The sequence below is a fragment of the Ctenopharyngodon idella genome, chromosome 2, assembly GCF_019924925.1.
Source record: "Ctenopharyngodon idella isolate HZGC_01 chromosome 2, HZGC01, whole genome shotgun sequence".
NCBI lineage: Eukaryota > Metazoa > Chordata > Actinopteri > Cypriniformes > Xenocyprididae > Ctenopharyngodon > Ctenopharyngodon idella.
The window spans coordinates 17,633,006-17,648,124 of NC_067221.1; the positions used below are offsets into that span (position 1 = coordinate 17,633,006).

General features: G+C 36.2%; 1 protein-coding gene across 1 annotated transcript; it reads left to right on the top strand.

Annotated features, from left to right (window-relative positions):
- Positions 1-19: 19 nt before the first annotated feature.
- Positions 20-15,089, top strand: fam131aa (family with sequence similarity 131 member Aa). Its single transcript, XM_051881037.1, has 5 exons — positions 20-295; positions 6,012-6,099; positions 6,209-6,394; positions 9,315-9,452; positions 11,224-15,089. Exons 1-5 carry the CDS (start codon positions 242-244, stop codon positions 11,691-11,693), a joined length of 936 nt encoding a protein of 311 aa, XP_051736997.1. The 5' UTR covers positions 20-241; the 3' UTR covers positions 11,694-15,089.
- The last annotated feature ends 30 nt before the right edge of the window (positions 15,090-15,119 follow it).

Genomic DNA, 15,119 nt, shown 5'->3' on the forward strand with positions numbered 1-15,119 from the left:
CCATAGTAAGTTGCTCTCATCGCTCAGGCTCTGTACGTGTGAAAGAGGCTGTGTCTTTAAGAGAGCCGCATTACAGGTGGGATGACGCTGTCTAAAAGACTCAGTGTGGTGGGGACGATGTGTTTCGTGGGTTAACAGCAGCACTCATTTTTGCCCCTGTCTCTGATGCTCAAGAAAAGGTGGTGTCTATTATTCACTGCCGAAGACGGCTCCGCGATTCTTCTCTTGAGACTCAACGCTAATGCTGTATCCATGTGCAATGCTTTTGACAGCTTTACCCCAACTAAATCTAAAGGTACGTGTGGACTCCATGTCACTGACAAAATGCTCATCGATTCCCGCTCGCACCATCAATGTTTATGGTTTTGGTGACTGCAATGCATGTGTTGTTGCGCTGGTATTGCTGAGATCGCAATAGGCCGTCACGTACAATGCGTGAATAATATCACAGCTCGCCTGTTGCCAGGAAACAAACGCGTTGAGTGCTGTTGCTACACTGTTGTTTATGAAAATGATCTGCTCGCCAATCAATCAATCAATCAGTCAATTCTCGGGCCGCTGATGGACTTCGGGTCTTATGTCCTGCCGTGTCACCCTCACTTATGTGATGGGATTCATTTATCAGGGCCTGATTCATCACCTTAAAGCGCCCAATTATCCGCAAAATAACCGGTTATTTGTGCCATTACTGTCGTACACGGGCTTCATAGAAACAGATGGTCATTTCAGATCACTGAATTTGTATGGAATGATGCTAGTTATGCATAATGCAGAATGTAACAGTTTGGGGAAAAACAGATTGAGGGAAAAAATCCAATCGATCCAGCCAAGTCCCAAACCCTAGTAGCTCAGATACAGCGGCACATTTCATAGACCTGTGCCTGCGTGTTGTGCATGGTCAATGGGAATTAATGATGCTCAGGGACAGATGGTTCACGGGTTACCTGTTGCTATAACGACCGGCCCTTATATTGCATTAACTGCATTGTGTTGCTTTCCATGATTTGAGCTCAGGTGGCCTATTTTAGATGCGTTTTCCTTCACTGCAACTAAATATCTGTTGCAATTGCTGTAATATATTTGACCTTACAAGGCTAATTATGTTTAGGCTATATATTTATTTCACCCAGACACTGCTCGAGATGCTGCAGCTCATTTCAAGATGAAACAAATCTCAATGCATGACCTCGTTACCTCCGTGACAGTTTCTGTGTATTTATTTTTTCCTGCTTATAGCGAATTCTTTTGTGTGTTCATATAGCCCATTCAGGCTAATTGTGTGTGTGTATAATTATTATACATAATAATTATGTATAATAATTTATACATAATTATTATTATATAATAATAATAATTATGTATAATTTTGACAGTACCAGTACCAATGGTATGTTGTTTTCTTTTATGAAAGAAGTACCATGTTATTTTTTAGGACATATACTATAATGTCGTGTTTTTTGGGCATGTACCATGCTAATACATAGTGCCATGGTAAAGCCATGTTTGTTTGTTTGTTTGTATTGGACATGTACCTTGCTAATACCACGTTTTTTGGACAGAGCATTATGGTAATAGTAATACCATGTAGCCTATAATTGGACATGTACATGGTATGTTGCTTTCTTTTTTGGAAGTAGTACCCTGTTATTTTTTAAGACATGTATTATTCTTACCATAGGGCTTCCAACTTTTGAGTTCAGCTTAGAGTGAGAATTATTCCTGCCTGGGAATAATTAATCATAAGACTGTAATTACATTTTGATTCATTCGGAAATATACGTGGATATATAGTACGTTAATCTTTCTCAAGGAAAAAAAAGTCCTTCTCAACTAATGTTGTAAACTAGCCTATAACCCTGTTATTAAATGTTAAAATTAACACTTGATTTGTATACAGTTGCATACAAGACCATTTTTATAATAATAACATTAATAATAACTTTTTAATTACATAATTTAATTAATATGTAATATAGTGTTTTTGTTTTTTTGTTTTTTTTACAAAATGCTCCTCTGTAGAGTACATTTTTCTCGCTAACTATAGAGATGACACTGAATGGCTTTTCTGAGGTAAATGTAACGTTACGTGACATTGTTTGCAAGTAATTTTATTGATGTCTTTCCGCACTGATTGAGCGATTACATGAGGCATGATATATTTCAGTAAGTTGTACTGTTTCTTTCAACATACCCTCAGATGTTCATTCATGTTTATTTCATTCTATAACAACTAGTAATAAAGAGGAAGCGAAGATCAGTTCACACACGCTCCTGCTTCGCTTGAACTGAGGCGCTACAGCAATCGTCAGGTCACATTAAAGAGCGCCAAAACTGTATTTATCATTTGAATTTCGTAATAAAACTTACAAAATCTAAAAGCTGAGACTTTGTTTCATATCAAAAGTACCCTGCACTGTCTTGTCTGTCAAAGCCTTGTCTGTGTCCTCTTTGCTCCACGATGTTTTTCACTGCGTGAGAAAATTGGAGAATGGCTTGAGAGCGTGAGAACAGTGTCAATTGCGTGAGTCTCTTGCTGAATGCGTAAGAGTTGGCAGCCCTGAATGTTTTTGGGCATGTACCATGCTAAAACTGTGTTTCCGGATACAGTGCTATGGTAATTCCATGTTTGTTTGTTTTTTCTTGGACATGTACCATGGAAAAAAATATGTACCTTGGATATAGTAGTAATAACACCTTGTTTTTATTCATTTTGAATTTGCTATCATGGGTCCTCTATGTTGCTTTTTTGGATGTAGTACCATTTTTGTAAGACATGTACTATTCTAATACTATGTTTCTGGACACAGTGCCATGGTAATACCATGTTTGTTTGTTTTTGTTTAGTTTTTTTTGTACATGTATCGTGGTAATACTATACTATACTGGACTAAGTACCATGGTAATAATACCAATACCATGTGTTTTTTTTTGTGTGTGTGTTTGTTTTGGACATGTATCATGGTATGATGCTTTCTTTTTTTGAATGTAGTACCATGGTAATACCATGTTATTTTTTTAGGACATGTACTACCATGTTTTATGGCATGTACCATGCTAATATGTTTGTGGACAGGCACGTACCTTGGTAATACCATGTTTTTGGACATAGTACTATGGTAATAGCTTGTTTTTTTTTTTTTTACATAGTAATAATATAGTAATATTATGTTTTGTTTTGTTTTGTTTTTTGCTGCACATAGTACTATGGTTATACCATGTTTTATGTTTTGGACATGTAGACTGATACCTATGGAGGGGAAAAAAAACAAGCATTCTGAAAGTGCGTCTGGAAATTTTAGTTTTAATTGTTCTGCAGCTCTTCTCGGAAGGCTGAATGACATGATGAGCAGAGTGAGTGTTATTCAGTACCATGGTACTGAATCGTTACCATATCAAAGTACCATGGTATTAGCATATGATACCAGGGTAATGAAGTAAAATGAGCCCAAATCCTGTGGTGTAAGCTTAATTGACCTCATTATGATTACCGTGGCCCATGTCTGTCTCTCTCTGCTGTGACGGCTAACCCCAAATCACGCAGAAATATTTGACCCACATACAGCACTGAAACATGGCAGGCAGCTGGTGCCTCTGCAATCTTCTTCAGTAGCAGCTTTTCTTATGGGCTTTAAAGGGCAATCTGTCTTAAGCATATGTACCTGCGTTCAAGACTTTGACATCAGGCACGTGCATGTCAGAACCACCTGTGTGATTTGATTTTGGGAGGGTGGATATAGCTTAAATGCATCATTTCATGCCTGACACAGTGGCCTACTTTTGTTTTGGTGGTTTATGAATCCTTTACCTCACCTGATTATTTGAAAATAGAAACTGGATCTTTGTTTCTAAAAGTTTTGTAGTACAAGGGCTACACATAGTCACCTCATCACTCATCAGACACATCAGTTCTCTTTTTAAACCGATGGATGTCACTTGTCAATTCAGATTTCCATCATGTATTCCATTAAAGTCAAATGCCAGAGGTCATTAGCCCCCAGCTGTGGCCAGATTTTTTTTTTTATCATCTTGAGGGCTGCAGGCTAATATTATCTGACATGGCAGCGAATGCTGTTTGCAAATTAACAAGCCACAGGAAGAGGCTTGATTGGCCAAATATGTCTAAGCCATCAGCTGCTTTGATTATTAATGCCACAGTGTGGCTGATCTCTCAAAGAACATTTTAACAGCCTGTGCAACTAACATATGCTTCAACTTGGATGAGTGCAAGTGAATTGTCTAAGGGTTAATTGTGGATTTGGCATCTGTTTATGAGGTGGAGCTTGAGTCGGCACTGACTTTAGAGCCTGTACTTTCATTTGGAGCTCTTGTAGTTTGGTATTTGTGTCTTGACTGGAAAACTCAACCTTTTGAGATGCGTCCATTCATACAGCGAGAGAGACATGTTAGGAGATGTAATAAGGTAAGAGAACGAATTGGTGTTTGGCCGTTAATTCCTTGATGGTGGTCTTTGCTGTGTTTTCAATTGTGTGGGTATTTTAGCAGGTTACAGGGGACCGTTGGAAAGTAATTGTGTGTATCACATTCATAGCAGGATATATATGTAATGTAGTGAGTTTGTTTTTTCACCCACAGTATTGATTATTTTTAAATAAACAGTTGTGGTTAAAAGTTTACATACACCTTGCAGAATCTGCAAAATGTTAATTATTTTAACAAAGTAAGAGGGATTTTGTATGATCCCTCTTATTTTGTTAAAAAAATTAACATTTTGCAGATTCTGCAAGGTGTATGTAAACTTTTGACCATGACTATGTGTGTGTGTGTGTGTGTGTATATATTGACGAATAATTGACGAATAAGGTTTTTAAAAAGTGCCAAAAAATATAATGGACATACAATTAATTTTGAAGTTTTATTAAGCATTAACAATGAAATTGTTGTTTTTATAATCAATTAACACTGCTTTTGTCATTTTTTACAAGATGGACAAAATTTGACACCAAAAAAATCATTCGGTTTTACCGAATGACACTTTTGGTTATACCGAATGACGATATTTTCAAACAATGCTAAAAGGCTGATATCTAGATAGCTAGCTAGTTAGCTTGCTAGCTAGCTAGCAAAATGACAATCAAACATTTTATATTTAGTACAAGTTTTTAAAATATTACAACATTTTCCACGTTTTATTCCACAGTTGTACCGAATGACCTGATATTTCGGGACGTGTATGAGCAAGTGAAAACATGAATTTTTCAAATAGTTAAAAGAGAGTTAGTTACTTTGCTTCATGACTGCGTGGTCCTTTGCAGGTGTCTGAATGATGTCAAATCCTGTCACATGATATTGACCACATGACTTGATCCAAAATGTTCCTTTTATATTGGTTACTCCGAATGACATCATTCTGGACATTCTTTCTTATAACAAAGCAACGACTTCTACACATATTTTTAATACCATTTTGCACTGTTGATTGATATATGATGTTATAAAATCATGCCAGAATAAAAAATATATACATTTATTACATTTTAAGGTATTTTAATCACAAATGAAATGGCTGTATTGGCCTTTGGATGGTTAAACCGAATGACTTTTTGACACTTCAAAATTTTCAAAATACCTTTATATGTAGCAAAATATAATTGAAACCTTTTGAATTCAATAAAAGAGATCAAGTTGTACTACTTTACATACTTTGGATGTCATATCTTTGTTTTTTATTATTATTAAGGCCTTTGGACAGAAAAGGATCACATGATCCTTCAGAAATCATTCTAATATGATGATTTGCTGCTTAAAAACATCTCTTATTATATCAATGTTGAAAACAGTTAATGAATAGAAAGTTCAAAAGAAATAGAATATTTGAAATAGAAATCTTTTGTAATACAAATTAATTTAATACATTTGTGCTGAATAAAATTCTTAAAAAAAGCCCAAACAAGACCAAACCATTATAACTGCTTCTTTCTAGGAAAGGTATATTATAATATCTACACAGTGCAAAAGGAGACCATTTTGAACTTTTGAACTTTCTTCCTCAGGTTGATGACCCTATTGATATGCTCCCCAAGTCAAGAAAAGCTCTTAGTATCCAGGAAATTGCAGCTCTGGCCAGATCATCATTTAATGGTGAGGATTTAAACACCTGTAGCTTCATTCATCAGAAGCATTTATGCATGTTAGTAACACACTAAGTTAATCAGTATTTACCACCAATCTGCTGTGCTTTCCCTAACAGGCATCTCACAGGTGGTGAAGGATCACGTGACCAAACCCACGGCCATGGCTCAGGGTCGGGTGGCTCATCTGATTGAGTGGAAGGGCTGGTCTAAGCCCTTAGACCCTCCATCTGCCACACTGCAGTCTCACTTTAACTCCTACTCCCATCTCAGCGAGGGAGAGCAGGAGGCCCGGTTTGCAGCAGGTGGGTGTTTTACAGCTGTGGATCTCTCACTGCTGATGAAGTGTTGAGGAGATAACCCTAGATGATCAAAGATATTGTTGCCTGGGTGTTTATATATGGGCTGTTGCCAACTAATGTGGACATGAACTTTATTACTCAACATAAAGTTTTTAACATTTGCATGAATGTATAAGATAAACAGTATATTTTAGGTGCTGCAGCTGGTCACCATTTCTTTTAAGGGTTTGACATTAGTATTAAGATAATTAATAATAAAAATAATAATCAGCTAATGTGAGTTCAAATAAAGCATTCATAATGATAGCAATTACAAATATTATACATTCTTTTGCATAATTATACAAGATTTTAAAAATAGTTATATTATAATATTAATAAAACGAATACAATTTTTATTTACCAATATTTGAAAATTATGGAAGAGAATATAGAATAGTGTGTGTGTGTGTGTAGTTTTTTAACACACACACACACACACACACACACACACACACACACACACACACACACACACACACACACACACACACACACACACACACATATACAGGTGCTGGTCATATAATTAGAATATCGTGAAAAAGTTCATTTTTTTATTGTAAATTATTTTAAAAAATGAAACTTTCATATATTCTAGATTCCCTACATGTAAAGTAAAACATTTCAAAAGTTTTTTTTTGTAAATTTGTTGATTAGAGCGTACAGCTAATGAAAGTCCAAAATCCAGTATCTCAAAATATTAGAATATTTACATTTGAGTTTCATTAAATGACCATCCCTACAGTATAAAATCCAGGTATCTTTTGTTTTTTGAAACCACACTAATGGGGAAGACTGCTGACTTGGCAATGGTCCAGGAGACAATCATTGACACCCTCCACAAAGAGAGTAAGTCACAGAAGGTCATTACTGAATGGGGTGGCTGTTTACAGAGTGAAATATCAAAGCATATTAAATGCAAAGTTGACTGGAAGGAAGAAATTGGGTAGGCAAAGGTGCACAAGCAACAGGGATGACCGCAAGCTTGACAATACTGTCAAGTAAAGCCGATTCAAACACTTGGGAGAGCTTCACAATGAGTAGAATGAAGCCGGAGTCAGCACATCAAGAGTCACCACACTCAGACATCTTCAGGAAAAGGACTACCAAGCCACTTCTGAACCAGAGACAATGTCAGAAGCATCTTACCTGGGCTAAGGAGAAAAAGAACTGGACAGTGAACAGTGGTCGAAAGTCCTCTTTTCAGATAAAAGTAAATTTTGCATTTCATGTTGAAATCATGGTCCCAGAGTCTGAAGGAAGACTGGAGAGGCACAGAATCCAAGCTGCTTGAAGTCTAGTGTGAAGTTTCTGAAGTCAATAATGATTTGGGGGGGGCCGTGACGTCTGCTGGTGTTGGTCCATTGTGTTTTATCAAGTGCAAAGTCAATGCAGCCATCTTCCAGGAGATTTTGAAGCACTTTATGCTTCCATCTGCTGACAAGCTTTATGGAGATGCTGATTTCCTTTTCCAGCAGGACTTTAGCACCTGCCCACAGTGCAAAAACCACTTCCAAGTGGTTTGATGACCATGATATTACTGTGCTTTATTGGCCAGCCAATATGCCTGACCTGAATCTATGGGATATTTTCAAGAGAAAGATGAGAAACAGTCGATCCAACAATATACAGATGATCTGAAGGCTCAATAGTGCCTCAGCAGTGCCACAGGCTGATCACTTCCATGCCACACTTCACTGATGCAGTAATTTGTGCTAGGAGCAAGTCATTTGCTGTAATATGTCCTGCCGATCAAGTATTGAGTGCACAAAAGAACATACTTTAAAGAACTTTAACTTTTCTGTTTTGCAAATTCATTTTTTGATTGATTTTAGGAAATATTCTAATATTTTGAAATACTGGATTTTGGACTTTCATGAGCTGTACGCTCTAATCATCAAAATTAAAAAAAAAAAACTTTTGAAATGTTTTACTTTACATGTAGGGAATCTAGAATATATGAAAGTTTCATTTTTAAAAATAATTTATAATAAAAAAATGAACTTTTTGATGATATTCTAATTATATGACCAGCACCTGTATATATGAGTCTGCATTATTAATAATGACAAACAGTTAATGTAATTATGATTAATAATTAATGTAATTACTGCAATAATGACTACCATATAATATTCTGTGTTCTCATCCATAATTTTAAAAGTTTGGTGAATACAATTGTTTTATTACTTTTATTAATATTATAATAAAAGTGTGTGAACAGTATGTATGTGTAATCGATATTATTAATGCAGTTATTACATTTATTCATTATATATATTCATAATAATTAATTACAAATATGAATTCTTTTATAGTAAGCATAAAAATTATAAAAAATTGTTTTATTGTATTACAGTATTTTATTATTTTATTAAAGTGTTATTATTATTATTATATCATCAGTATACAGTATATAATGCAAGAGGAATTTGATCAGTTGTCAGTCAACTTTTGCCGCTCCATCATGTGTCAGCTGAAGGCTTTTAGACTCAGCAGATGGTGTTAAATTAGATTACACAGTCACACAGTTACACCTGCTGATCCTGCATGTCAGTTTTCTTCATTCCTTTCTTCTAGCACTCCTCCTTTTACTTTACTTTACCTGGCAGCTTTTATACTCTGCTACATGTTTGGCTGTCATCAGTTTCCTGACTGCAGTGAATTGGGCTGCTGAGATAGGCTGTCATTTAACTTGCATTTAGCACAGCCTAACTCGAGTCTCTCAGCAGCAGAGTTTGTTCAAATAAGAACAAAAGCCTCACCAGAAAACTTGTACGTCATCGCTGTGTCAAAAGAGATTTTGTTGCACTGCCGCCTGTTTAATTAGCGTCTTTGTGTAAAGTCCAGTGTCATTCGATACGATTCTTCTTTTTTTTAGGTGTGGCTGAGCAGTTTGCCATTGCAGAGGCGAAGCTCCGTGCCTGGACCTCTGTAGATGAGGAGGAGATGGACGAAGAGTCATATGAAGAGGACCCTCCTCTATATGACGAGCCAATCACAACAACTCTGAGCTCAGGTGAGCGTGGCCTTCAAAGTGGCCCTAGAATGTACTTACACACTTGAGCCACAAATTAAAATATATGAAAGGCGAATTTGTTTGTTTTTGTAACAAAATATCAAAGCGAGTTGCATACATTACCATTCAAAAACTTTTTTTTTTTTTTTTTTTGTTGCAGTCCATAACTTTTTTTGGTTAAAAATTATCCAAAATCAATTATTGAGCAAGTACATATCCAGTCAGTGTTCAAAACTTTCTCCTTACCTTAGCCCAATTCACAACGGTAAGCTTGTAATAATGTTTTATAATTTGAGTGGTACTGGTAGGTTTCCGCAGGAAATACGAGCTTGCCTTTGCGTCATTACGTCACGTCTGTTTACATAAAGAAGGAGTCCCGGACGCTGCAGGTGGCGGATCATTTATAGCCTTTTCTCACAGCGGCTGCAATAATTAAACTTGTCATTTTAATGGTGGATTATAATCCAGAAAGGTCCAAATGACAATCATCAGTGATAACTGGAGATTCACCCGTAAAAAAACCATCAAAATCGAAACACTTTGGACGCTGATACACTAAATACACGTAGTCACACAATGCTGATGTTGTTAACATTAGCAATTTAAGAACAAAGTATAACGATAATAATAATTTGCACGGTTTGTTGCGATATGAGCTAAGCGATCGTTAGATTTAATCACACTGGTAGCGCGATTTATTGTAATGCTTTTTTTTTTTTCTCAGTTGGTCAGAACAAAAGTGGCAGACATGTTACTTACTTGTTCACTTTCTGATGAAAATTCTTATTTTGGTCATACTTCTAAGACGTAGATCTGTGATTCTGAAGTACAGTATCCACACTGGTGTGGTGACTCCTCAAAACATTAGATTCATCCGCGCTGAGGAGCCGTGCCGAGGCACAGCCCACATAAATAATAATTCCGCAAATAACTGCAATTACAGGTTTCAAACAGAGATGGCGACAAAGAGATAAAAGTTACGGACTGCAGCTTTAAGGAAATTAAAGCAGCAAGGATGTATTAAATCAAAAGTGAGAGTTAAGACATTTATAATGTTACAAAAAATTTCTGTTTCAAATAAATGCTGTTCTTTTGAAGTTTCTATTCATCAAAGAATCCTGAAAAACATATCCTGGTTTCCACAAAAATATTAAGTAGCACAACTTTCTTCAACATTGAGAAATGTATTTTGAGCAGCAAATCAGCATATTAAAATGATTTCCAAAGGATCATGTGACACTGAAGACTGGAGTAATGATGCTAAAAAAAAAAATAAAAAATATATATATATATATATAAAATAATATTTTGCATTATTATTTACTATATATGATCAAATAAATGTAGCCTTGGTGAGCATGAGAGACTACTTATAAAAGTAATATCTTAAAAACCCCAAATTTTGAACAGTAGCATATATTTGAAAGATATAAAGCACAAGCACTTGGTTTGGTATTTTGTATGTAATGCAGTGACGTGTCAAAAAGTGTCCAGATACATTTTGCAGACTCTGTACATTTGCATTTTCCTTAGATGTCACAGTACATCTTTTTTGTTGATCTTGAATTCATTTTTTTGGAACATAAGTCTTGTCATTTCATTCATCTCTTCTGCTTTTTCTCATCTGTTTTTTGTGTTTTCTGCTTAATTTCTTCCTTTTTGGTACCATTTGTCCTTCATGTCTTCTTTCTGTCTCTTTCCATCTTCTTTTCCACTTCTATCCTCTCCAACCTGTATCTATAGGTATTCTTACACTTTGCTCCTCCCTCAGACGCGGTATTATCCAATCAAAGCTGCCCAGTGCCAAGTCAGGCTGAGACAGACGTCGCTGAACTCGCATTCAGTCAGTCAGACACCGACCGGAGTGTGCAGGAACCCTTCTCCACACAGACAGACCAAGACGACCTGCTCATCTCAGAAGAAGTGCCACCACATGCCCAAGAACTCCAGCTTTCAGAAGGGGAGGGCGACAGGGCAATGTGTGCGGTTTACAAACCAGACCGCAGGCCTTTGTGGAGCAAGGGAGACTCCTGCTACTACTCCACCTCCTACTCCGAGTCTGGCCTTTCACCCGAGGAAGAAGAAGAGGATGGAAGAGATGTGGAGGAAGGGGAGGACAACGTCTTTCAGGAAGTCATCCGCTGGTACAGACACTGCCGAAGCATCTCCGATACCTCTGGAGCCGTGTCTTTTGATGAGGAAGAGGAGGAGGAAGAGCAGGAAGAAGGTTCCAAGCAGTGACGCTGTGCTCTCGCTCGCCCTTTTGTCTCAGTCCCTTTGTAGTAACCCTTCTGTGAAGTGTTTGTCCAGTCTGTTATGCATTCAGACACGATGGCTTGTTTTTCTTCTCCATACTTTAAAAGGGATAGTTTATCTAAAAAATTAAAATTCAGTCACCATTTACTCTCCCGCATGTCCATCGTAATCTGTTTGACTTTTTTCTGTGAAACATTAAAGATTGAAATGTTTTTTGGTTTTATTTTTAATGATAATAACCCTGGTTCAAACTGGTCTTTTCAATACAATTAAAGGGTTAGTTCACCCAAAAATGTTAATTAATTGTCATTAATTACTCACCCTCATGTCGTTCCAAACCTGTTAGACCTTCGTTCATCTTCAGAACACAAATTAAGATATTTTTGATAAAATCCGATGGCTCAGTGAAGCCACTATTGACAGCAAGATAATTAACACTTTCAAATGCCCAGAAAGGTACTCAAGACATATTTAAAACAGTTCCTGTGACTACAGTGGTTCAACCTTAAAGTTATGAAGCGACGAGAATACTTTTTGTGTGCCAAAAAACAAATAACGACTTTATTCAACAATATCTAGTGATGGGCGATTTCAAAACACTGCTTCATGAAGCTTCGAAGCTTTACAAATCTTTTGTTTCGAATCAGTGGTTCAGAGCTTATATCAAACTGCCAAAGTCAAGTGATTTCTGTAAACGAGGCTTCGTTATGACATAAATGTTTCGAAATTTCAATGGTTCACCACTGGGGGGCGTGATTTTGGCAGTTTGATACACGCTCCGAACCAATGATTTGAAACAAAAGATTCGTAAAGCTTCGCAAAGTATTCTCGTCGCTTCATAACATTGAGGTTGAACCACTGTAGTCACATGAACTGTTTTAAACATGTATTTTAGTATCTTTCTGGGCATTTGAAAGTGTTAATTATCTTGCTGTCAATGGAGGCCTTACTGAGCCATCAGATTTTATCAAAAATATCTTAATTTGTGTTCTGAAGATGAACGAAGGTCTTGACATGAGGATGAGTAATTAATGACAGAATTTTCATTTTTGGGTGAGCTAACCCTTTGAATGATGACTATGGCTGTTGAGCAAGAATTTCAGCGAACAATGACTTAAATTTTAGTCTGTTTGCCACGTAAAGTTATAGTATGGCTTCAGAAGACTAAAAATGTAACGTATAAGTCATTGGACCACTTATGATACTTTTATGGTGCTTTTTAAAGGTCACCATTTGCCTTCATTGTATATAAAAGAGCAGCGTGAACATTTATCAAAACGTCTTCTTTTGTGTTCCACAGAGGATAAAAAGGGCGAGTAACTGAGGACAGAATTTCAATTTTAGAGATAACTACCCCTTTAATCTCTTCCACTCTTTCCCTGCTTCCTCTTGATCTACACGTTCTTCATTTGAAATGAGCGTTCAAGAAATCTACAGTACTGTTTCCTCATTCAAGCGGCGAGTAGGATGATAGTGACATTATGATAACAGTTTCCAGTGAAACACGGACGTGATGCTCATTACTTGTGCTCTTGGTGTATTCAGCAGCTTCCCCGTTTGTCGCATATCTGTGACGACGCATCAAGAGACTGGAATATCTCTGTGAGGAACATGGTTTCAAACGTTTTTCTGCTGTGACCATTCAAAAGTGACAACGCTCATAGTAAGATGTCGTTAATACTTCAGGACTGCAGGTTTCCTAAGGGACAGACAAAGCCCACTTCTTTATTTTGTTTGGGTTTAGATGTCACGCTGCAAGTGCTCGTGTGTCTCGGCTTATTGCTCCAGAAGGGTTGAGGTGCAGGAAGGTTTCTGCGTTGTAACTATGAATAGAATGTGCCTGTTTATTATGATCACTGTGTGATGTATATTACCAAACTATGGAAGGCCATTTCTGCCACAAAAAAAAAAAAAAAAAAAAAAAAAAAAAACTTGCTTTGGTAAATCATGACATTAGAAGTTGAAATTATGACTTTATGACAGACTAAGTTATATTTATGATTTAAATTATGACATTGACATGTAAGATAAGTCAACCCGATCTCGCAGCAATTCGTAGGTATTTTACGAGGTGGCTAATTCGTATGAATTCATACATTTCTTGATAAATCGTACGTATTTTACGAATTCATACGAATGACCTACCCCAAACCCCGCCCCTAAACCTACACGTCACTGGGGTTTAGACAAATCATATGAATTAGACACCTCGTAAAATACGTACGAATTGGTCGTGAGATAGCATTATGACATAAGTCATTTATGAAATGAAGTTGAAATAAAAAGTCATGATATGTCAAAATTGACATCTTAAGTCATAAGATGAAAAGTCAAAATTATGACAGTCATACTTATGAGATAGTGTCATACGGAGCACATGATATGCAAGAAAATTTGTTTTATCGTGCGCACGATTTACTATTTCGTTCCCTCGATTTATAAATCGTGCGCACGATTTAGCCTACTATTTTTTAACTGCATGTCATGTCCGGGGCTCCGTAATAATTATGACGTAAAACGTCACTTATGAGATGAAATTTGAAATTATGACATACCAAGTCAAAATTGATATGTCTAAATTATTCAATAAAAATACATAATTATGACAACAACAAAAAAATCATATGAGATAAAACATTCAAATTATTAAAAAAGGTAAATTATGACATCAAAATTGACATACTAAGTTGAAATTGATACATTATCAGAATCATGACATCATTTATGAGATGAAAGATCTAAATTATGACTATCAATTTTTTGTCATATTTTTAACTATTTGAATTTTTGTCACGCATTCTTATAGTGTTGACTTGTCATAATTTCGACTTCATAATTTTTCATCTTTTTTTCATAATTTTGATCTCATAACATTGCCTTAGTATCTCATAATTTCAATTTTTTTGTAACAATTGATTTGCCAAAGCATTTTTTTCCTTATGTGGCGGAAATGGGCTTCCATACCAAACTGAGTGAGAATCCTTTATCATGTTTCTTACTTTCCTTTCTGCCATATTTTCCCTCCCTATCTGCACTTCATTAGGTGTTTGATTTGTGATTGGCTGCTAAATGAACAGGTTTTTTCAAGATACTAGTTTAACCTTGACATGCAGCTACAGTAAAACAGTAGACAGAAAGAATATGATGCCTTTCCGAACTGCATTCATTCATTGCAGAAGCATGGGGAAGGGCAGTGTAAATTCATAACCAACAATGTTTTGTCATTTTTATCCCCAGTATGGACCGGTAATGTCATGATGTTCATTGATGTGAATGTGTGAATCCCTGCAAAAAGTTTTTTTTTTTTTTTATTGTTTGTACAGAAAATGTCTGAGGTCAAATGTGAGAATTATGATTGCATTAAAGTTATGTGTATATTCATACGTTTCACTGCTGAATCATTACATATTG